The sequence below is a fragment of the Nyctibius grandis genome, chromosome 14 (assembly GCF_013368605.1).
Source record: "Nyctibius grandis isolate bNycGra1 chromosome 14, bNycGra1.pri, whole genome shotgun sequence".
NCBI lineage: Eukaryota > Metazoa > Chordata > Aves > Nyctibiiformes > Nyctibiidae > Nyctibius > Nyctibius grandis.
Genome location: NC_090671.1, coordinates 15859905 through 15884399, shown reverse-complemented (window position 1 = coordinate 15884399; position 24495 = coordinate 15859905). Strand labels below are relative to the sequence as shown.

The following is a 24495-nucleotide window of genomic DNA, read 5'->3' as shown; positions in this document are numbered from 1 at the left end:
CGTGGCGCCGAGCAGCTTGTCCTGACATATCGCGCCCGCGCCGGCCATGGCAGCGCTGACCGGTGCCGCAGCCCCCCGGCTTCTCCTCATCCCCAGCAAAGCGGCCGAGCCCACCGGCCCCGCAGCCGGCCGGCAGCTTTCCGTTGTCCTGCCGGCAGGAGCCGCCCCGGGCCCGGAGGCCCCGCAGCCGCCCCGCAAGCGGCAGCGGCTCACGCACCTGAGCCCGGAGGAGAAGGCGCTGCGCAGGTGAGCGGGGTGGCTGCGGGGAGGCGGGCTGGGCTGGCGGCGGGGCCGGGGTCCCGCCGCGCTGAGGGCCGCGATGTCCCGCAGGAAGCTGAAGAACCGCGTGGCGGCCCAGAGCGCCCGGGACAGGAAGAAGGCGCGGATGATGGAGCTGGAGCAGCAGGTGGTGGAGCTGGAGGAGGAGGTGAGGGGCTGGGTGGTGGAGCTGGAGGAGGAGGTGGGGCGGGGGGGGCCGGCGCGGCGGCCTCCCTGCATCACGGCTCTCTGCAGAACCAGAAGCTGCTGCTGGAAAACCAGCTCCTGCGGGAGAAGACGTGTAACCTCGCCCTGGAGAACCAGGAGCTTCGCTGCCGCCTGGGTTTGGATGCTCTGAAAACAGAGGAGGAGAGCGAGCCCAAGGTGAGCAGAACTTGCCCAGCGCTGCCGCGCTGCGAGAGGTGACTGCGTGGCGGTGGGCGGGGAGGAGGAAGACCCGTGCTGGGCTGGGAGCTCTCGGGCTGGAACTGCTGTGCTGTGAAGAGCGATGCTTCATGTGCGGGAAACACTCTTGTCCTCCAGCTGGAGGCTTGCCCACAGACTGAACAGCCACCGAGTCTGAAGCGGGTGCCACTGGTAGTGTGGGAGACAGCCAACTGACTAGCTCCAAGCTGTTTTAAGATTATTTCATCTGCTTTTCTATATTGTGTTCTAGAAATGAAGTAGTGACTGTTACAGTCACGTATGCCTGTCTCAGCAGGGGGTGTAGCGGAGGGGGTTAGGTTCTCACTTAAAAGTGGTGAACAAAATAAATCTCAAGTGTATGGAAGTTTGAGCCAACTGTGGAGGTGGTCTTACCTTCAGGTTCTTATGCATAAGAAAGTGGAGAATCTAATATTGGAAGCCTTTGCAGGAAGAGCATGTTCTTCAGGATTATGTACTGTATTGTCTGCCAGAACACTTGTGGTGACTGACTGGATTTTTGCTTGGCACAGGTTGTGAAGGAATTGCAGGTGGATGAGATTAGATTGGTGACCGGGTCCGCTGAGTCCGCAGCACTCAGACTACGTGTTCCTCTGCAGCAGGTGCAGGCCCAGCAGTCACCATTTCTGATAACTTCCACATGGATTCTGATGGCAGTGACTCTTCAGACTCAGAGGTGAGCATCCTATCCAGAATGCCCATGAAATTCAGAACCACTGTGGATTTAAGACTAGTGTTGTAACTTCCTGATTGGAGTCACTTGATGACTTTCCATAGTTGGCTTGTTTTCCAAGTCTTGGAGTGCCATACTTGTGGCTCAGAACAGCTGTGTTAGGCTGTATCCAGTGAGTACAGGAGTTCATGTAACTTGAACAAGTCCAGTTTCCATAAAATCTTAGAGGATATTGCCTGAATGTCTCTTAGCTCTTACAGTGAAAGTGTACAAATACCAAAAGCATACTGTGCTTTTACTGTTGAAAACAAACTTGATCGTGTTGCTGATGTGCTAACACTTAGCAAAGCTGTTCAAACTTAAAGCCTGTCCCTTATGAATGACTTCCAGAAGTGTAAGGACAGGCATATTTCACCTTCAAAAAAAAAAAAACCAAACCAAACCCCCAACTCCAGCTTGTGCAGACCTGCCCATGACCAGGTTCTGGTACTTGCTCTGTGGATCCAGCAGATAGTATGGTATTTCTACCTGATGGGTCCAAGATCTCGTGTAGTTTCTAACAGGCTGTGAGTATCAAATGCATGTAGAATTCTATAGGGATTGCCAGTACCCTTACAAAAAAGTGAATGGACAAAGAAATTCCTGAAAGAGAAGGAATTGCCTTAACTTGCGTTAACTGCTCTGATTGATAGTGGTGGTCTTGGTAAAACTCCTAGTTCTATGATCACATTAGTGTATTTTAACTTCCAGATGAGGTTTAATAGATGCCACAACTGATGTCTTCCTGTAACAGTAGTAGTCTGTCTTTCTAAAACAGTATTTCATTCTGCAGTCTGATCTATTGGGCTTTCTGGACAGTCTGGACCCAGAGATGTTTCTCAAATGTGCTGATTCAGAGTCAACGTGCCTGGAAAAGCTGGAGGAAGAGAGCTGTGGAGAAACAAATTCCATACCAACCTCCCCCTCTCCCTCTTTGGGGTCCCCATCAGCTAAGCTGGAAGCCATTAATGAACTGATCAGGTTTGATCATGTGTACACAAAGCCCCTAATACTGGAGTTTCCTGTTAAAATGGGCAATCAAACCAATACGCTAGTGAAAATTGAGGAAGTATCTCTCTCCCCATCTGAAGACAAAGCTATCCCTGAGGTCCCAGTGTCTGTGAAAGAGGAGCCTGTAGACAGCTCCATGCCTGAACTGGGCATCTCTCATCTGCTTTCCTCTCATCGTAGCCTTGCAGCCTCAAGCTATCTGTTGGATGCCTGTAGTGACTCTGGTTATGAAGGATCCCTGTCACCCTTCAGCGATATGTCCTCTCCACTTGACACTGACCATGCTTGGGAGGATAGCTTTGCCAATGAACTCTTTCCCCAACTGATCAGTGTCTAACAGTAGTGTTAAATCCCCTTGGATAACTATCCTGGCAGGATAACCGGATATGCCTCTTAGTGGGGTGAGGGGGGAAGTCAAATGTGTTCAGAAGAGTGTTGCTCACTTCTACTTGTGCTAGTAGATGGCGTGATGGCCGATGCATTTCTCCTGGTACAAAAAAGCCTAGGGTGACCTGTCCTGCTTCCCCCCTGCCCCCATTGGTGTTGGCTTATGAGGGAGGAAATGAACCTGAAAAGTGTTCATTTTGGTTTCCATTTAAAATAATTTTAACACCAAAAACTGCAGTGGGATATTCATGTATGGACAACTGAGTTAAAGCTAAATAGTCTGTACATCTTAGATTTACTATGTAAATGCTTGTTTTCCATTTGCTATGTAGAGTTGCTTTCTCCATTTAATATTTAACTGTATTGGTGCAATTAAAGTGCAATGCAGCTCACTGACCCTTTTTTGCCTTGGATCTCAGTGGGGAGGGGAGAGTATCTCGGCCTTCCAGAATCTGAAACTATAGAAATTCTCAGAGATTAGGAGTCTCAGTGTCTTGTCCTTATATCACCTTAATGCACCAATCCAGCAGCACTTCCATGGTGTATGTAGCTGGATGCTTTAGCAGCTTCTTTCTGGGAGCGCTTGATGTTGCAAACTCAGTTCAAGGTAGATGGGTTTGTATGATGGCCAGAGCTGCTAGAGCAGAATCTGCAGCCTGAATAGGGAGTGCAGGTAGCAGTAGCTTGATGTCTGAATAAAATTACTTTAATAATTTCCTGTTGGCAAGTAATGCAATTCAAAACGCTCAGTGAGTGAAGGTGGGTGCATTTCAGGTGGCGTGTCTGGTGTTTGGGAAGCTGTGAGGCTACACAGGGTGAAAAAGGTGCAGATTCTGTGTTACCACAGGAATTCCTGAAGCATAATATTAAACTGAGAGGATAAGGAAGAGGGGAGGTGAAGAGTTAATGTGAAACCTGGCATATACTGGTTGCAACAGATTTCTTGGGGAAAGCCACAGGGCTGGCTCTGCAACTGAGGTACTCCTCCCATCTCTACAATCTCCCAGCCCCATCCCCAAGGAGATTCTCAGCAAGCCCTGAGAGCCTTACACAATCCCAAATGGGTTGGGTTTTACACTGTTCTTTTCCTCTCTCTGACTCTGCATCGGAGAAGTATTTAAGTCTTGTCTAAATCCACAGTACAACTTAAGCAAGTCTATGTTTGACTCGGCCTAGAAACTTCAGGGGTTTTTATTATTTTTTAATATAAATCTGAAGTGCTATTTTTCCCTCAATTCTGAAAGCAAAGGTAATGCTGGTCTAGCACACCTATCTATCCTTCAGTTGCTCCAAAAACTCTTAAACAGAAGATCTTAAACAAAAGAGCAAAGTGTTACATTCCCATAAAATTATTAAAATTTGATTTAAAAAACACTCCTCAAACGTTTCTGGATTTTTATATAGAACTGAGCAAACTGGGCATTCTTAATTTTAGTCTGAAGTAGAATGGTAGATCTGAAAACACAAGAAACACCTTTTGGCACCCCTTTGCTTTGTTAGAGGCCTTTGTGTTGTGACAGATTTACAGCAAGTCTTCCTTTCTGGCAGCTTCAGGTTTGTTCTACCCTGCTGTCGTCACCACCCCTGTCCTGTTTAACACCATGGAGGAAAGAAGTGACATGACCTTGGGACTATGTAGTTATATTACAAATCATCTTAGGCCAGAAGAGCATTTTGCCTTCCAGTTGAAGGGCTGGACATATGCTTTCAAGATTTTCACTTTTATTAGGAATGAAACACAGCCATCTGAAAAATATTTTAGAAAATTTATTGAAAACTGACATACAAAGGGTGATTTGGTCCCAAGAGAAGACAGACCAGAATCAGATCTTCCATATTTCAAAATAAAGTTTTTCCTAATACTGCATCACATTTGCTACCCCGCTTGTAAACAGCATTAATAACTCTTTTTAAGGAAGCCAACAACAAATGAAACTGTTACAAATACAGAAGTTTGAAAACACCCAGTAGCTTGTTCTCTCTTACCCTCTCCAAAGGATTGCTAGAGCAAGAATCTTGCTCGGTCCTCCCAGATACTTGATTCCTGCTCTGCCCCACTCTTCTCCCCCATCAATTTAAGCGATTCAACCCTGTTCTCTCCTAGCACAAGGGCAGAAATGAATTGTGAAAGAATTAAAATAAATGTTTTCCACCAAAGCAAGTTCTTGGACACAGTTTTTTCCCATCTCATGGTCTTTGTCAATAGTCCACTACTATATTCTTGTTTCAGATGGCAGAATAACAGGGGTCGGTGGTGCTGTATTCGCATCAAATGATTAAGAGGAAATAGACCTCTGAAAGTCAACCTTCGGTACCAACATAACAGGAAAAAAGTATGCTTAAAAGCCATCTACAAAAATTTCTTATTCTGCAAATCTGATATGCAATTTGTCACTTTAAGAGGGAAAAAAAGTTGCATCTGGATTTAATGTATTTAGGCCTCCCACAGTTTTCTCCATCCTGTTGCAATTTTAGTGTTGCTGAGATCAAATTTTTGAATTTTTTATCCTTTCTTTTCAGTTTATTTAGGATTCAGAGCTATCAGCTAAAACAGTTCCAACCTTCAACCTTTACTACAATCCTGCAAGCTTAAAAACAGGTAATTATTTGGAGGCATCACATTTTCTAGCTGCAGGGACTACGGCCTTCTCCAAACTGCATTGCTTTACTTTATACTCGAGCAATGTAGCATGTCAAAGGCTGTAGATTTTAAGCACGTTCAGCAGCTTAATAATACATGACAGATGTTACACGGTACATGCAAGAGATTTATAGCAGACCCTGAAATGAAATTGGACATAATAGCAAGATAAAGCTGTACACATTCTCCAATTTAATAAAAGTTCCAGAATGGTAAACTTATACACTGGTTTCCAGAGTAATACCTGTTCAGAAGTTGGAAAGTTTTTAGTGAAGCTCTGAAATGTTCTAGCAAGAGACAGCAAATTTCGCACAACCTTCAACAAGAGCAGCAAGATAGACAGGATTTAACAAATAGGGGTATCTTTTGAACAAAGCTTCTGCTGTCGGCCAAAAGAAAAGAAAGGATGACTGCAAAAAGAGAAGCTTGATTTTAAACTATCAGCTATGGGTTATTCAACAGTAAAAAGTACCATCGCAAAGATTATCAATTAGCTGTGCAAAGGAAGAGTAGGTTTTCTTACGCCAACAGCTGCATTACTGTGTACTCGCTCCTTTATGTTAGCAAGATGTCAAAAAAGACTGGGATACTAAGACTCTAAAGAGAACCTATTACTTGGAAAGGAACTTCTTATGAAAAGCATCAATTCAGGTATCTCTGAGAAAGCTCAAGGACTTAAGAACAGAAGATAAGGTCGTCTCTGCCTTTTTTAAGGGTTTTAAGCATAATGTAACTGTTGTGCATTGCAGAAAGGTACAAGCAGTAACTCCTTGAGGATTCCTTTTCTTAACACCCTAAGCAGGGTACAAAATTCTTTTGGCATACATCTGTATAAACTATGTGACGTTACGTTAATGGCACACGTTCTGGCTTAAATTTTAAGTCTAGATTCCCTCAGGAAGGAGACAAGCATCTTCGTGACTTCACCACCAATGCCAGCAGTCTCAAAGTTTGGGACTTGGTTACAGACGATAATCAGCATTTGACCCTCTTTTCGCCAGAAAATCAGCTCCCTGTTAGCTGATTTACTTACCATATTTATCAAAATTAAAGCATGCCATTTATTCAGTCAAAAGTTACGCTGCCTTCAACTGACTTTCCAACTCGATGCATACAAAGAATCACAGCACAATGTAAAATGTGAATCAGTTGGCTGAGAACCACTTTTCCTGAGACTTTGCATACTTTGGGGAGGGGGGCATCAAAAACCCACAAACACAATTTAGGAGCCAATGAACCAAAGATGACTAAAGTTAGAAAATATCTTGCAAGTCAGTAGCTGGTTTTACTTTGTACAAAGCAAGAAGCTTATGCTCAGCTGTAACGCTCCTTCCCTACCACACTGCAGAATGTATAATTTTTACATTTGAGTTTACATCAAGTACAAACCAGCCACAGATGAAATAGTGTGAAAAGCTGTATTTCCATAGGGATTGCTCTTCTATCTGTGACTAGACTCAGAAGTGTTTCTTCCTTTCCATACCTTCTTGTAATTCAAATTCAACCAAGCATAGTATGTGCACCAAAGTCTTAATGGCTCAGTGAGTGGAAGATGTGGCTTAGGCCACAGCTACATTCAATATTTGGATTTTAGACTTTACCAAGGACAGTTAAGAGGATATTTCACCATTAAGCAAGATGGAAAACTCCTTCCTTGTCCCAAAGGCCTCTGGATCACCTTCTCAGTAAAAACAAGAATATTTAACAGACTGGAGTACACAAATCTTGGGGATTTTTTTCAGTTTCCTTAAGTTGTGTCTGGCCAATCCATATTCTTATGATTGTTAGTAGGAAAACCAAAAACAAATAATAGAACTTCAGATTCACACATCAAACCAGAAAGAAGAGAGAATCAAAAAAAGGGCAACAAAAAACATCAGAAGCTCACCACTTCCAGTCTAACGTCTGGCATCTACAACTCCATTTCTTCTTCTGCACACCCAGAGATTCCCAAACTAGCATATGGATCTGGAGACATGGCAGTCTGTTGTGATTCAGGGAATGTTTCAGTCTGTGGGTCAAAAGCAGCTGTTGGAGTTGACTGCTTGGCTTGACATCCTTCTGTACTCTGCTGCTTGAAGTTCTTAACAGAAACAGACTTCAGTTTATCTGTGAGAAATTCAGGAAGAGGCTTCCAAAGCACCAGCTCCATAGAAGGACGGCTCCTAGAAGGGATGGAGTCTCAGTTAAATTTAAGTTCTCCAATCACAGCTATTAAATGCAGAAGACCAGTGAGTATCTTCATCCTTTGTGCTAGCCTGGAACTATATTCCAGAATCCATATACCTTTTTTTATTTTCCCCCCTATTAAATTTCCGCTTCCCTAACTGATTTCATTACTTCTAGTTCTAACCCTATTTTCTTTCTTTTCTTTTGCACCGAATTCGATGACCACTGTCGGTCACACTTCAGGACCTTCTTTTGAAAACTCATACACATAAAAATCAAGATTTAATAGCTTGTTCAACAAATTTCACTCTGTACAAAAGAGGAGTACAAAACAGACAGCTTGATGACCACTGTAGTTACACTTACTTCTCTTTTACATTAGGATAGTTTTTCCTATTTTTCACCAGATGAATGGTCTGTTATACAACACTGGCTGCATCATGCAGTAATTAAGGACATCTCCACAAACATGAGACTGGGTCTCTCTTTTCATTTGCATGTGTTAGCTACATAGCACCATGATTTCCTCAAAAACTTACATAGATTCTATTATTTTCTTTGTCAGGACTTCACCAAAATCCCTCTTCATCCCTTTTTTAAGGGTATCTGACAGGATAAGAGTGGGCAGATTGCTAACATTTCCATCAGCATGAACTTCCTCATCTTCATCAATTATCCTAGGAATGGAGGGGGAAGAGGGAGATAAACACTATTGAGAATACTGTTAACAGGCACATCTACTGCAGACTACAGTTATATCTACATGCACTGCATTGTACAGTGCAGATACGTGACCTAGGCTGGGTACCAGAAGCAGCGGGGCCGTGTTAACACGAGTCTCTCTTGGGCCAATATACCCTAAGAATGACTGTTACCATAGAAGCTGCTTGAGCAGCTATGCCACTTCTGGTACCTGAGCTAGCTTTGTTATCCCTGCATCATCCAGCAGTACGCAATGCAGACATACACTAAGAGAAAATAAATAAATTCACTTCAGGGGAAAGTGTATCATTCAGTCACGTTACAAGAGTGAGCCTCAGTTATGCAGTAGCTTCGCCTGCTCAATTCCCCATAACTTAGAGAATTATTGAAAAGCTGCTGAATACAGTTCTTAACCTTTAAGGATGTTGCACCAATTTCTCAGAGATTAAAATGGCACAAAAAGTTGAAGCATTTAGAACAACCCGGAGGTATCTCCTTTGTTTTTGGTAAGCCTTTTAAAGAAAATATAGCAGAGTAGCTGAGAAGGATGAGGAACAATCCTCTGAGAGGTCCAAAGCAGACTTTGCAATGCAGATGTAGACAGATAATGAAGACATACAGCACTGCTCTGATTTACCCATGAAAAAATAAAATAATCTAACAGTACCTTGCTTCCCTTCATGCATCATCTATGGAGTAATCATCTAAAAAAAAATCTTGTTTTATAATTTGTATAACTTTTGGCTTTTCTAACAACTGTCTGCAGTGGTCATTTTAGATATTTTGGAATACTAGCTCAACTGCAATCAACTGATACATACACATGACATTCCCAGAAATCTTTCACAGGCAAGAATGCACGGTGCATTTATTAAATGATTGCAATAGACTGCCCATAGCCACCCCATTACCCCAATATCAACCCATCTGGTATTTAACAGCAAGATGAACCTCAGTCTCATTGCATACGTGCAGGGAGATCTCTCTGGTTCATGCTATTCTCTACACTGACAAATTCACATCTGTCATCTTGAGCATTTAGACATATTAATCACAGAACAAGCTGCAATTGGTTGAAAAAAGCTGAGCTCAAGTCTGAGCAGATAATATCAGTTAAAATTTGAGCTCTGGATACTCACAAAAGAGCATAAAACCCCATTATGGTATAGGGATGCTACATAATGATTGTGAAAATGTAGGTAGTTATTCAGTATCTCTTGCTCTAGCACCCTCAATTTCATATCACAGTATCAGCCCCAAGACTCATAGGACCATATGGAGCCTAAAAAGAAATCACTTGAACAGAAGGTTCATCTCAGACTTACAGTAGTGTTATCACACTTCTAAGATTTAACCCTTAAAGCCCACCAAAAAAGGGAAAGCTCAGCAAAGCCAGCCTACTCAACCCCTGCATTTACCTGTCCTCAATTTCCTGAAGCTTCCTGCGAGCAACCTCGCATTGCTGTTCCCCCATTGTCTGATCCATTTCTTCACAGGGAATTTCTAACGTGGCAGTTTCAGGACCGCTGCCACCATACTGACTTGCTACCTCCCCAGCTGCCTGCTGACCTGCACAGAGAATCCATTCTTCAGTGCTGGGATTCAAAGGGCAATTTTTGGTTCCTGTCAGTCTCTTCTTCCTCACAGGACAACTAGGAAACAAAGGAAGTTTACAATTGTCAAAAGAGAAACGTGACATTCTACAGGAAAAAAAATGTAATTAAAAATCATGTGCATTTCAACAGATTTGACATACTGTAGAAACACAACCTCCACAAAGAAAATAAATCCACATTGCTCTTATTAAAATGTGGGTACCCATGCAAGAAAATCAGTGCTGCACAATTAATTAGGTAACTGAAATGGATTTGGGCTTATGTGCAACTCAGGGGAAGAGTTCCAAATGGCAACAATGATAAAATTTCCTTTCCTGCATATGTTGTAGGTGTGACGTGCTCAAATCTTTATAGAAAACAAAACACAAATTCAGGTTTTTCAGGCTATAAAAGACAAATTTAATTTACCCTTCCGCCTCCTCTTCTAGCTTATGCTTCTTTCCACAGCGAACAGAGACACTGCAAAAGAAAAACAAACGGTTATTTAGCTTCTAATTATATCTTCCAGTGACATCGAGATTTTCAAACAATATTTTCCTCCCTTTTAAAATATCACTTGCAGCTAAAATCAACAGTCACAGTATGTCACCAGCTGTGAAGGGAGTGGATGTTTTGGACAGTAAATGACAACTTTGTTTCAAAGAAGGCTGTAATTACTCAGTTCTCCGCGCAGAATTACGTGCTAATTTCTCCTCCTTTGTGTTATTTATTTTTTTCCACAAGAGGCAGGACCAATTTTTGCTAAAATTCAAATGCTTCAAGAAGCAACAAGTAATCCAACTTCAGTCTCTTAATACATTGTCTCACAGTGACACACTCAAATTAAATATGATCAAACAACAACCTTTCATGGAATAATTTAAGTTTTTTGGGCTCACATATGAGAAAGAACAAGTTAAAAAAAGAAAAAAAAAGTACATGAGCTTAAAAGCATGTCAAGATGTTGGTAAACTTAATCACATTTCTTTCCTTTTAGAAGGCTCCTCCATCCCCCACCAACAAACTTCAAGGCCATAAGACGAGCGCAATACAATTCTAACATTGCACAAGTGAAGCACTAGTAGAAGAAAACAAATTATAACCCATCTTGAAAAGAACCCTATTTCACACGGGCAACGCAGCCGAGAAACACGTTCCTGCCCCGTTCCAGCGGTACCTGGTTTCGCACTTACTGGCTGTGACCCGGCGGCGGGTGCAGGCCCTGCGGCTGCGCCGCGCTCGTGAAGGAACCCACCGGCGCGACCGTCACGCCCTCGTTGTAGCTGCCAAGCGCGGCCAGGGAGGCGACGTCGAAGCTGCTCTGCAGGTACAGGCCGGAGGAGCCGCCGCCGTCGGCCCCGTCGTTCCCGTTCCCTGCCATTATCACCATGGGGGGCTGCAGGCGGCCGTGGCCGAGGGCGCCGGGCTGCAGGCCGTCCCGCGCGGCTGCCGGCGGGCCGTGGCGGTCCGGGGCGGCGGCCGGGGCCTGCGGGAACTCCACGGCAGGGCCCGCAGGGATGCCCTGGCAGGATCTGCCCAGCGCTGCCATTTCCTGCTGCCGGGGAGAAACAGGGCATCAACGCCGCCCGTCCGCACCACCCCGCGGGGCGGCTCCTCGGGGGGGGGCCCGGGCCGGCTCCCGCCGTGCTACGGGACGCACCGGGACCCCGGCCCGCGTCCGCCCTCCCGCTGCTGGCGCCGGCCCGGGCAAGGAGACCCGCGCTGAAGAGCACTGCCCAGCCCGCGGCGGCGCAGGCGAGCCGGCCCAGCAGCACCGCCGCCGCCCCGGGCACCACCGCGGCCCGGCCCGGCGCAACAGCAGACAACAGCCGCCCGCCCCCGCTCGCCCGCCCGCGGCGCGGCGCGCTCACCGCCGGGCCGGGCCCGGAGCTGGACGACACCGCCAGAGCCCGCGTCCCTTCCAGGCCTTTCGCCGCGCTTGGAGAAGGCGGGCGCGGGCACTATGGGTGTTGTAGTCCCGGGCGGCGGCGGCCCGCGGGGCGCGGCGGGAGCTGTAGTCCCGGGCGGCGGCGGCCCGCGGGGCGCGGCGGGAGCTGTAGTCCCGGGCGGCGGCGGCCCGCGGGGCGCGGCGGGAGCTGTAGTCCCGGGCGGCGGCGGCCCGCGGGGCGCGGCGGGAGCTGTAGTCCTGGGCGGCGGCGGCCCGCGGGGCGTGAAGCCGGCGCGGCCGTGCCGTGGCGGCCATGGGGCAGGGCTCGGCCGTCCCTGCAGGAGCGGGAGGCGCCTGCCCGCCCCGGCGGCGGCAAAGCCCCGGCTCCCCAGGGAGCGTCGAGACAGACCCGCTTTTGTCTGCGGCCTGGGCTAACCCCCGTGGCCGGCAGCCAGCACCGCCGGGCCGGGGCGGGCCGCCCGCGGGGCAGCCAAATCCCAGTCAGATGAGGCGCTCGGCCCGCCGCCCTGCCCCGCTCCGTGGGCTGTAGCCGTGGGGAGGCAGCGAGCGAGCGCTGCGGCCGTGAGCCGCGCGGAGGTATGACACCGGAGCGCAAGGTAAGGGCCCTGGCTGGCAGCGGGAGCGGGCGGGGGGTGAAGAAGGTGCATGTGCTGTGGTGTTAAACGTGGGAGAACTCTCTGTAGCTGCTGTAAGGCTTTGTGAAAGTTGGACATTTCTGTCATGAAAAAGTCGTGAACCATTGAGAAGAATCCAAATGCCTAGAGATGGAAGGCAAAAATCTGTGTTTTAATACAATAGTAACTTAATTTCTTTGGCACCTTTTATTCCTGTAGTGTAGTTTACTAAATTTTGAAAAGGAAATAAAATTCAGCCCATACTAAGAATGGAGTACCAGCCCCTGCTGAGAGGGTCTAGCACGCACAGCAAGGTAAGCAGAACTGTCTTGGCCTCTGAAGATAGATCCTGCAGAGAGTTTGTAGCTTTAACAATGCACGGATGCAAAATTCTCTGATAGTTTCATGTTTACTTTTAAATAAAAAAACATTAGATGATCGGGCTTGTAAAGTTTTGTATTTTCCTTAGACACCTAGCTGTGTTGTAAAATGGAAGCTGTAAAAGCATCTTTTCTGATTCTTATGTTTTACACTGAATGTAAATTGAATTTTGTTTGTGGCATGTTTCTGAAATGAGGCAAAAGGGCTTATAAAACTGTCAGGAGTTAAGTAGCTTACAGAACAGATAAGGCTGTTGTCCACGCTCTAAGAAATCGGGGCCCAAACTCAAGTGTGACACAACAAGTTAGTGTAATGAGCAGACTGATTTGGGCAGGAAGAACGGAAACGTAAGTTATGTGATGTATGTTAATGATTCTGGGGTTTTTTGTTAGTTTGTTTTCTGTCTCTTCTAGATTCCACATTGTACCCATGATACACACAAAATACCTTGACAGTATTTGGTTCACAGAAAGGTCTGAGTGTGCAGTGCCTATATTTACCACCTCTAGTTTTATTTTTTCTGCTGTACTTGCTGCAGCCCTTATTTATTATTCTTAATTCATTGCTTTGGTTGTCATTCAGAGAAACACTTTTTTATTCTCAGGGAACTGTAAGGAAACACTAATTCAATTTTACTTTAATAAGATCAGTTTCAACTATTTCTGAATTTTAGTCCTGAATCAAGGAAGTTTTGATGAATTATCTTCAGGAAGGACACGGCTCTTTCAGAATACAGTATAGTATCTGGAATAACTCAGCATTTCTGGGAACTGGACCAAGAATGAGAATGATGAAGAACTGGTCTACGTACCTTACAATGAGAAATTCAGGGAGTACAAGCTTATATAAAAAAATTATGTACAGTCTTTATCTATGAAGGAAGAGGAAATTTGATCACAGAAGTGCCTTTAATATAGGAGGCATTGTTGTGTCCAGCTGAAGTTAGACAAAAAGATACTATGAGATGAAATTAGGACCTAATTTTTAACGAAAGGGTTGTTAAACATTTGAACTGGGTGTTATTTTTAGTACTATCGTATTCAATAAAAAGTAGAGTCAAGAAGCATCACATCAGAAAGCCAGCCTCTGTAAAAACCTCTAGAGATCTTCTCTGACCCAGAGGCCTCATCCAAAGTATAATGTTTTATGACCAATTAGACTCTATTGAGATTAGAATGTATCATAATAGTGGTTTCTGTTGACCTTAAAACCTATGAGTCTGTGAATCTATTAATTTTAGTTCCTAAATATTGATTTAGGAATGTAACTAGGTAAACAATATCGAAAAATTAAAAAATACAGGCTAATAAACTTTAGATTGAATACTGTTATCAGTGAACAACATGTTGTGATTTAAGATATTAAGGTTTAGCACCTGCTAACTTGCAGACATCCAGTAATCAACTTAGTGGCTTGCTGAGGGAAATAAAGTATTGTTGTTTCTCACATCTGAGATGAAATGTGAGTCATAGAACTTGGGACTTGGTTAATTCTTATACTAAGTCATCGTGCCTCTAACACCAAACATAAACAGTCCTAACATTCTTTCATAAAAAATAGACACCATGAGCAGTATGGTTCATGCAGAAAGCATTTACACAGTTCAGTAAATGTGCTGTCAGCAGTGCAGTGGTTGTGTGGCCTACACTTAATCTGGATACTTGTAATTGTTGCATCTCTGCAAGACGTTAGTCGTCATGGCCAAAGTCAGCGTGAAATGTTTCTCCTGCTGCAGGTGTTTGAGAGCTTATGTAGTTTTCTAAAAAAATACTTTCACTGTTCAAAATTAAATACATGATATGTTTCACTGTGCTTTTCTCCTGGATGTTATATGCATGTGAGTTCAAGGCCCTATCTCTTGTCATGCCTGTTACTCTCTTCTGTTCTCTAGTTCCCCAGCTGGACCTTGTTTCTGGCTGTTTGTGCTGTTGGAATTGGAGGGACCTTTCAGTATGGGTATAATGTTTCCATTATCAATGCGCCTACCCAGGTAAAATATCGTCTCTTGTTCATAGGGTTGTTTTACGGTAATGGAGGTATCCTGTCTAACTGGCCGAGAGGTCAAATGCACTTTTACTGCAATCACAGTGGGAACCAAGGCAGGCTTCCTCTCGTATGAAGAATTCTTGTTGATTTCCAAAATGGTTTCATGTGGATTTGTTTGTGAGTACCTCCCATCAGAGGTATTCTGTGTCAGATAAAAGTGCTAGATATGCCACATAAATACCTCTGTTAAAGTCTGTTTTAGAAGGATTAATTCAATGAATAAGTAACATCTTCCAGTTATACTTTTGACAGAATAGCCCAGAACATTAAAAACAGAATAGAACAGAACATTTTCAGTTAGAAGGAACCTACAACAATCATCTGGTCCAACTGCCTGACCACTTCAGGGCTGACCAAATGTTAAAGCATGTTATTAAGGGCATTGTCCAAATGCCTCCTAAACACTGGCAGGCTTGGGGCATTGACCACCTCTCTAGGAAACCTATTCCAGTATTTGACCGCCCTTTCTGTAAAATGTCACTACCATTTCTCCTAACGTCAAGTTTAAACCTCCCCTGACGCAGCTTTGAACCATTCCTGTGCGTCCTGTCACTGGATAACAGAGAGAAAGGATAGTTACGGTTGTCTGTCATAAGGCAGCTTACTGAGAAAGATCTTCTTAAAGAGCCAAAATGTTGTGTCTGTAGTGTCTGAGTATCTTGTAGGTATTTTCACCTACTTGTTACTTTTGCGCCCATTGCCATGAGGATTCTGCGTATTTTGTGTATGACTTGAGGATCTGAGCAAACAGTCTTGTGAAGCTGATGGGTATGATTTTCTGCTGTCAGCTGATTTATTTTCTTGTGAAACTGTAGAAGACTGATTTTGCAACAACATTGTATGTGTTTTATAAAGGTTAAAATCAGCTGTTTGTGAAAGAACACGTAACATGCTGGAAACAGAGTCCAGGAAGTTTGTTCTTCTCTTAAATCTTTATTTGCTGGCTAAGAACAGGAGCCTCTGATTACAGATACATGTCAGTTCAAGAGTTTCTAAGACAAATTTTAGAAAACCAAGCATGTGGAATAACAATTTAGAAGTTCTGACACATGAACACTGTAAGAAAGGCGGAGGAATGTTAGAGTTGCAGAAAGGGATTTTACTATGAATTGTTGGATTACACTAAGGCAGGAAGATTTAAACTGAGTATCAGAGTGAGTCTCCCGACAGTAAAATTTGTTGGGTTACATGAGACCTCTGTGCTCTGAGATGTTCCTAAAAACCAGTAGCGCCTACCTATCCACCCTGACCCCCCTTCATTCAGAAGGACCTCAGAGCTCTTTTGTAGCAGTATATGGAAAGGTTGTTTCTCCTCTAGTGGAATACAGCCTCTCCTGAGGCAGGGTACAAAAGCAAAGCTGCTCAGCAACTTTTGAGATGTATGGGGAGTAGGAAATGGTACTGTGGTCAAGGAAGATTCTGCGAGTCATCGGTGTTTTTAATATAATACAACTAAGGGTATCTCTTGTTAGCTCCCAGAATTGGTTTTCAGGATTGAGGTACAAGTTGTTTATAGTGCTACGCTGTAGGGCTACACATAATGCTACATATTCTTCATTCTTTTCTACTGCAGCATATACACAGGTTCTTAAATGAAACCTGGACTAGTCGTTATCACAAGGAACTAAATCCAGATTTGCTGACTTTTCTTTGGTCTGTCATTGCTTCTATATTTTCACTTGGAGGTCTGTGTGGAGCCCTTATTGGAGGCAGCATGGCAATTCAGCTAGGCAGGTGAGTTACAGCAGCAGGCGTATAGCAGCATGTTTTCCTTTCCTGCTTGCTCACTGGAATATAAAGTAAATAAGTGGAAAAAGAGCGGGAGAAAATGTATCGTAGGTGACTATAAATGTTTTTCACTTCAAAGCAGAGTTTTCTAGTAAATTTTACAGTTTGTTCCAATGTGACTGTAACAGATGAGCCCTGAATTATAGCCTTCCAGTCTAGTCTTTCCATTACATTTATTGAAATCTAGGTAGGAGTATGCACATACTGTATGGTAGGAAACCCAGGCTCCCCATACACATTTGCAGCCTTCATGCCAGTATGGACATGTTGCATAATCTGTAAGATTTCATGCACATTCTGTATAGATACAGCACAAATGAACAAAACCCCACTCCTACCTTGTCAGGCATTTCTGTCATATTTATGCATTATCCTTACATTTAGACTTTTTTTTTTAAATATGAGTGAATAGTTCTATCAGATATCTGGATTTCCAGTGAATAGCATGTTTCTTCAGTATAAAAAGAAAGAAAAACTTTAAAAAAACATGTTATTGCAGATTTCCTTAATGTTTTTTTTATTTCTCCTCTTCAGGAAAGGAGCTCTTTTGATGAATAATGTCATAGCAATACTGGCCTCCATTTTAATGGGGATCAGTTTTCCTACAGGATTGTTTGAGTTACTGATTGCTGGAAGATTTTTGATTGGCATAAATTCAGGTGAATTATATCCTATTGCTACTTTCAATAAACTATGGTGAATGATAAATGATTGTTACTGCTGATTCTTTAGGTATTATGTGTTTGTACGCTGCTTTGTAGATATGATGACAAAAATGTTCTGTAGTCTAACTTGGAATCTGAAGGCAGCTAAATTAATAGAGAAATTAACTAAGTCTGGTTTCCTACATGTTTTGGTTCATTAACTCTTTTTAAAGCAAAATCTGCTAATAGGATTTTTTTTTTTTTTCCGTTTACTTGCAGGTATTGGGCTCTGTGTGCAGCCTCAGTATATTGGGGAGGTTGCCCCAAAACATCTTAGAGGTGGCATGGCCATGGGGAGTTCCATTTTTCTGACTGGGGGGATTCTGACAGGACAAATAATTGGTTTGAGGTTAGAAATGCATTTTTTTCCTGCCTTGTGTGACTTGCATGTAAAGAATTCAATTCCCTGCAGCTCCCTGCAAAACACTAATTGTGGCTATTGTAGCATTAGTGAATCAACTTCACACAGAAGGTCTACCTGTAAGAAGAAAACGCTGCTTTTGTCACCTTAATCCTACAACTGCAAACCATTTGTACTATCTCCCCAGGGAAGTATTCTCAGTTTAGATGGGTCAGCCAGAACAGCATCAGTAAAACAGGTACATTTACGCTGAGTTCATATTTTCTGCCAGTTTCTTGCTGGAGACAGTGGATGTTCATAAGACAGGACTTGAGAGCAAAGGGCTCATAATTTCTGTATTGTAGCACTACTGCTGGTTTTGTCCCATGTGAGATCAGATGAAGTTGCAAGGGACCTTATCCAGTTGGATCTTAAAAAGTTCCAAGAACAGAGACTGCACAACCTCAAGATGAAAAGCTTCTTTCATAAAGTCTGCTAGAAGCTTTCCACTGCTAGTGCCCTGAGTAACAGCACATTAGCTGTTTTTCCTTTGACACTCTACCAAAAATACTTAGACTTCTCTTTCTTTTTTCTTATTTCTAGCTTCTGAAGTAACTGATTTTGCTAGATACTTTAGGTGTGAAGTACTACAAAATAAAGTAGATTATGAACTTCAGACTGCATAATCTAGGGTCAGTATTTAAAATGCAACACACTTTCTGTTTTAACAAGTTTACATTGCCCACAACACATCATCCTGCCAATTCTAACTATACCAATTTTAGTGATTCCTTTCTATGTAATACACCTTCTCATTAGATGAACTTTGAATGGGAGGTAGGATCAGATGACTTTCTGTGTTCCTTTCTATCCTAAATTATTGTGTTATTCTCAAAAGCAGATGGAAATGCTGCTGCCGACCTTAAGGTGAAGTCTGTGTGCTGTTACCTTCCCACATTGCTAGAAAACACTGCTTTGGCAAACCTGAAAATAATGCTTAGGACCAACACAGCAATAAGCAGCAGTAAAGTAGCGTTGCTCATCTCTTCTTCAGTGAAACCTGATTTCAGCGTGGCTGGAAAATATTTTTCCAACCTCTTTCTGCTGAGGTTCACAAGACGTAGGTAACTGGTTACAAGGGAATTTTTGTCAAAGGACAAACATCTTGCTCCCAAAAGTCTTCTGAATAGTCACCAATAACTAATTACTTGTGTTTTTCTCCTTCTTTTTCCACACCTCTCCAAGGGAATTATTAGGTGGAGAAACGTATTGGCCTCTGTTGCTCTCCAGCAGCTGTTTCCCAGCATTTGCCCAACTTTTATTCCTGCCATGGTTTCCTGAAAGTCCCAGATATCTTCTTATTGACAGAGGTGATGAGCTGAGCTGTGCCAAAGGTAACTTAGAGCATTTCTAGTTTCTCTGTATCTTCAAAAGGGTAAAATGAGTATATTGGGTTCCAGAGTCTCCTTTTCTCTTTATCAGCACAGCACAGTTGTATCACCGAGTGCTTTTTGGCCCATGTTTCTCCTCCAGTGAGCTTACATGGAAAAAGGGATTGTGGAACTCAGGAGTCTGTAATGGATTGTGAGCAAAACTTCATTATCTCATTTCAAATATATGTCCACGTTTTGTTGCTCTCTAATGAAATCTCTAAAGGTTTAATAATTTTTCTCTTGGATGAAGTAACATACCTGAACTACTTAACCTCTCACTGGATTGTTCATTTCTCAGGTCATGTCACAGATAAATAGCAGTTACCTCAGATATTTTCTTCCATTCAGTGATACTGTTGTAATTCTCCTGTAAAAGTAATCAAAAATAATATAATAAAAAGGAGACAGCATAAGTAGCTGAAAAATTAGAGAGCTTTTTACTGAAAAAGAGGTGATGTTAAAAAAGTGATTCATTGGCTATTTGAGCAGAAAACTCCTTATCCTCCATTTTCATTTAGTTATCTTTTAAAGACCTTTTTTTCCCCCCTGTTATATTATGTGGGAGAACTATGACAGCTTAAACTTTTCACTTTATTTAATCTTTGAGAGATCTATGATTATTCTCCTTTTATTCAAACCCTACTCAAGAAATAACTGTAATGTGATAGCTGTGCACTACTGCATAAATGAGCAAGTGAAGCCCACATACTTCGAGGAGAATTTGAAAGACAAAAATTCAGATTAGTTGTGATTTTCTTTATCCTGAAATTACACAGTTCTCTTTATGCTGCAGGAAGAAACTAAATTTCACAAGAGATTTTTTTTTTTCACAATAGAATGCGAAAAAGAGACACTAGGGTAGCCATCTGTATCCTGACATACCGTGGATAGTATTTTACTTCCCATAGAGACCTGGTGGAATAACACTACAAAGAGTAAAGTATTAGTCACTATAAGTAAGCAGGTCTGATTAATTAATTCAGTTTGAAGGTCTGCTAAATAAATGTGAAAAGACCCTCTCTAAAATAATAATAAAGTAATAAAATCGAGAGGACAGAAAAACTTAAAAGAGATCCCAGTGTACAAATCTGGACAATAAAGTACTCCATCACGTACTTTTCAGAAATGTGTTCAGTGTTTCTGCTTCTGCCTGGCATGATAATACTGATGTAGTTCAGAGTGACATAAAATGACACTTGTGATCCCTGAATCTTCCGTTTAAAATGCTAAATAAATAAGAGAAATGAACAAGGGAAGTTTACCTTGTTAGCATTTGACAGGGTTGTATTTAATTTAATTTTCATTGTATGCATAAATAAAGGAAAAACATTTCTTCTTTTGCTTTTCTTCTGTTAATTCTTTTGAAGTGCTGTTGATGAGCATATGAATTCTTACCTCTCTAGAAAAGGTATTCGTAGATAGAACAGTGTATCTTGTGGAAAGATCTTCAACAAAGGAAGTTAAAGAGGCTTAATTCATGGAAGCCTTTAGGCCAACTTAAAATTTGTTAGGAATTACAAAAGAGGCAGGGTTCACAGAGAGAGGTGAAATCTTGTATTATACTGGGTAATTAAAAAACAAGCAGATAAAAACGTTATGTTTTTAGATAAAGCCATCTGTGCCTGCAGGCCTGTCTCCTCCGCGCCCTGAGTTTTTCAGCTGATCTAATAAAAATGTCTCTCTCTCTGCTTACCTTGCCCAAAAATACTCTATCTAGACTATCACAACTGCAAAAGCACAGTAACTACAAATGACTTAGAGTTAATTCTAATTTGGAAGTCGTGGACAAGATGACTGTAATGTCCCTTTTGGATTATGATCTAGTTTGGACTTCATTAAATGTAATTTTTAAAATGTAAGTGAAGCTAGCAATCTCCATATCATATTCAAGTCTTTCCCTCTCATTTTTTTTTTTTAAATAACATAATCATGGATTGTTTTTTTCCAAGAACTGTGGTTGCTTCTGAACTGATACTGAAGAGTGGCTAGACCTTCAAGCTGGTTACGCTGTAACTGATAACAGTAGCATTGGAAAGTTTGCTTTCCGGATCATCCAAAGTTCTACTGTTGCCCTTAAATAAACAAATTGTCACTTATGATATATTTAATCTTGAAGATTTTAGAGAAACTAAATTTTCCTAACTAAATGGTCCTAGGTTTTAGGACCATTAGTAAAGATTTCAGTCTTGCATCCAAATGACTTCTGATAATACTTGCCTTAGAAGAATTACTTATCATCTTTACTCCAGTTCATTAAATGTGTTCCAGTGGCAAAATTAAAGACAGGGACATAATAAAAGACTTAATATCTGCCTAGGATTTAAGCAAAAGACTTCAGACTGGTTAGAATGTCCTTTAATGAAAAGACTGTTTGGAGGTCTGTGGTTCAGATATAAACCACTTCAAAATATTATGCTTGGTGAATCTTTCAAAGGCAGATATTCCTCTAAAAAAAGGCAAAGTAATGCCACTGAAATCTCCAAATCCACCACAGCAAAAAATGTTGGAAAACCAACTAGCAAAAAGAAGCCACAAAGCAAACTACTTTTTTTCCCAGCTTCCTAAAGCAGAAAGTCTTCATATTCTAGCAAAAACTAGGTCATGATGGAAAGCGATGATTTTCCAGAAGTTGTGGCCAATAGGTAAACATAAGAGAATTTATTTTCTTCTTTTTTAGCGTTGAAGCGATTTCATGGTTCTTCGGAGTATCGAAGGGAGATGGAAGACATACAGCGGGAATGTTTTGCCCTAGATGGGGAGAAACCCAAGAAGCCCTGGCAATTATTCACTGATCGTGGTGTGAGATGGCAGCTCATTACTGTGATTGTGATGACTATGGGCCAACAGCTCAGTGGGATAAATGCTGTAAGATTTCATACATCAAACAGCTTAAATAATTAATTTCCATCTGGTTTTCAACCTTCTATTAACATGAAGGATCCACACAGAGAAGCTCAAGAGAAATGGGATAAGTGGGAAAGAATATCTTTGTATTATTTCCGTTTCTCTTTTTTTTTTTTCAATTTTTTTCATTTCTGTGTTTCTGGTATGTAAATTTCTTTAAAGAATGACTTAATACTTGTGTTTACATTTTCTGAAAAAGTAAATAAATGTGGATCAGCTTATCCCATTGTGTCTGGTTTGAGAATGTGAAGTATATTCAGTAAGTTAAATGATTATATTTGCTTTTATGATAGCAATATATTTAGCTAGACAGGAATTTAACAGATTCTTCTTGCTATTCACATCAAATTAATAACTCTCAATATAAAATACATTGAGCTGTATGTTTAGTATGAACTTGACTTTGTTTCTAGCTGACAATTTAACTACCGCGAATGCCCCGTTATTTTTTTTTTTCTGTTGTAGATTTATTTCTATGCAACTTACATTTTTGAGCAAGCTGGGATTTCAGCAGAAAAAATCCCATATGTGACACTCGGCACTGGAGCTTGTGAATGCCTCACGGCGCTCACCTGCGTAAGTAACAGTTTGTTCTAACTCCTAGCATAAAGAGTAAGGATTCTTCTTGAAGAACACCACTGGTAAATATGAGATCGATATAGTAACAGAAGATTACGTCTTGTCCACAGGGTTTGCTGATAGACTACGTGGGAAGAAGATACCTCATCATTGGGGGTTATCTCCTTATGATGCTTTGGAGCATTGCTTTAACGTGCTCTCTGACTTACCAGGTGTAAACAGGACTCATATTTCATTATATGACTATAATGAGTGAAAATCTGTGACACTCAAAAGAAGCTGTAAGATAAGAGCTGCATAGGTTTAAACAGCAGCATAAAAAATGACAGCAATTGAAAGATTTGATCAATTCTGCAGCCACATTTCCCTAAAATAAGAGAATGCTCTATTGAAATTTACGTATAACATAAGTAATCTGACGAGAAGTCTGTTCATGCTGTCAAAGTACTTAATGACAGCTAACTCATGGGATCAGTATAAATTACCAAAATAAACAAACAAAGTGTTAAACTACTAACAACACATAATTTTTATATTCAATATTGGTGTAAATTTTTAGCCTTGGAGGACTAATTATAATCTCGACAGTACTAGACTCCATTTAGTAAAAATTATTAAATGAACAATATTTAATTTCTCTGAAGCAGTACTGCTAAAAAAATTAGCTGTAAACAGCCCTGAATGACTGTTGGTCTTAGTTGCAATAAAACAGCAAAAGGAAATGTAACTGTTAAGCCAAACTTTAAAACTGGATTATCAAAATCTGAACTAAACCTTCTCATTCTCTTCTGTTCCAGGAACTGTACTCATGGATGCCTTACCTGAGCATGACATCTCTATTTGCCTTCATCTTGAGCTTTGGGTTGGGACCAGGTATTACACAGTAATGAATGTTTTAGAGTGACGAGATGCGTGTCTGGGGCCGGGGGGCAACGTCAGCAGCTCTGCTGTGTAAGCCAGACAGTATTTACTGTAAGGCTGCTGGTGCTCGGGCTAAGGAACGCAAGTGAGCCCATCATCAGAACAGTTTAGTGTCCCATTGCCTGGGGCTGAGCAGCTCCATTTTTCTGGCATTGGAAATTCCGCAGATGGACATTTAGCATAAAAACCTGTTCTGTTTCTGAAACTCATTCCCCCAGGTGGCATAACGAATACCCTGACTGCGGAATTATTTATACAGTCTTCACGTCCTGCTGCTTATATGATAGGAGGGGCTATGAGTTGGATTAGTTTCTTCACAATTGGAATGCTCTTTCCCTTCATAGTGGTGAGTATACGTAACACATTTTTCTAATTGCTTCACCTCCCGTTTAATCTTCTCTCAGGTTCCATCAAACTGCTGCTTCTTACACAGTAACACTTAAATATAGGATGCACACTACCCCTCAAACGAGTACAACTATATTCAGTCCCTCTTAAAATATTTTTTAGATATCAGCAAAAAATAATACAACATGATAAATGAAAATTCAAAGGCGTGGGGGCAGTTTTCATGTTCGGATTAAAAAATTTGAGAAGGTACCAAAACTAGAAAAACTTCATCAGATATTGAGATTCAAATAACACATTTCTTAATAGTGCCTTGTGCTTTTATGTCAAAGTAAAGTAGAAGTAATACCTGGGACTAGTGGTTCACATCTCTGAGAGCTCACTAAACTTACATACAGAGGGGTTCTGTGAGCAGGAAGATTATTAGGAAAGACACTCTAGGCTTTCATTTCTAGCTTTGTATTTTCAATTTTACCACTTATTCTTGAGAGCAAAACATGCAGGAACAGCATGCAGCAGGGTATCTTTATTTGACAGTCCTTTCCTCGTGGTTGAACTCGGCTTCTCAATAAGATAGTTGGGGTTTTTTAATGTCATTGAAAAATATTA

At 41.9% G+C, this 24495-nt stretch overlaps 3 protein-coding genes across 8 annotated transcripts in view; 2 read left to right on the top strand and 1 right to left on the bottom strand.

Moving 5' to 3' along the window:
* Window positions 1-4186, top strand: XBP1 (X-box binding protein 1). The gene is given in 6 exon segments (XM_068412509.1): window positions 1-246; window positions 331-427; window positions 514-642; window positions 1215-1292; window positions 1295-1378; window positions 2208-4186. Coding segments are annotated over 6 exon segments (1143 nt in total). The 5' UTR covers window positions 1-46; the 3' UTR covers window positions 2763-4186.
* Window positions 4187-4559: 373 nt separating this feature from the next.
* CCDC117 (coiled-coil domain containing 117) lies at window positions 4560-11863 on the bottom strand. 3 transcript variants are annotated; one of them, XM_068412510.1, is made up of 6 exons: window positions 11791-11863; window positions 11113-11474; window positions 10349-10399; window positions 9743-9976; window positions 8162-8299; window positions 4560-7618 (listed from the first exon to the last, which is right to left on the bottom strand). In XM_068412510.1, exons 2-6 carry the CDS (start codon window positions 11466-11468, stop codon window positions 7366-7368), a joined length of 1032 nt encoding a protein of 343 aa, XP_068268611.1. In that variant the 5' UTR covers window positions 11469-11474; window positions 11791-11863; the 3' UTR covers window positions 4560-7365. The 3 variants fall into 3 exon arrangements, with proteins under 3 accessions (XP_068268611.1, XP_068268612.1, XP_068268614.1); XM_068412511.1 differs by having other exon boundaries at window positions 11113-11471; window positions 11791-11846; XM_068412513.1 differs by lacking the exon at window positions 8162-8299.
* Window positions 11864-12090: 227 nt separating this feature from the next.
* The window catches only part of LOC137669960 (solute carrier family 2, facilitated glucose transporter member 11-like), a 17567-nt gene continuing 5162 nt past the window's right edge, over window positions 12091-24495 (top strand). For 2 of the 4 annotated variants that reach the window (XM_068412467.1, XM_068412464.1), the window contains exons 1-12: window positions 12091-12424; window positions 12662-12756; window positions 14715-14813; window positions 16443-16603; window positions 17192-17316; window positions 17581-17710; window positions 18947-19095; window positions 21812-21999; window positions 22504-22614; window positions 22728-22829; window positions 23415-23490; window positions 23757-23884. In XM_068412467.1, the coding sequence (XP_068268568.1) occupies window positions 12712-12756; window positions 14715-14813; window positions 16443-16603; window positions 17192-17316; window positions 17581-17710; window positions 18947-19095; window positions 21812-21999; window positions 22504-22614; window positions 22728-22829; window positions 23415-23490; window positions 23757-23884 (1314 nt within the window). In that variant the 5' untranslated portion in view covers window positions 12091-12424; window positions 12662-12711. The remainder of the gene's footprint in view (window positions 12425-12661; window positions 12757-14714; window positions 14814-16442; window positions 16604-17191; window positions 17317-17580; window positions 17711-18946; window positions 19096-21811; window positions 22000-22503; window positions 22615-22727; window positions 22830-23414; window positions 23491-23756; window positions 23885-24495) is intronic. The other 2 variants (XM_068412465.1, XM_068412466.1) reach the window with 2 other exon arrangements.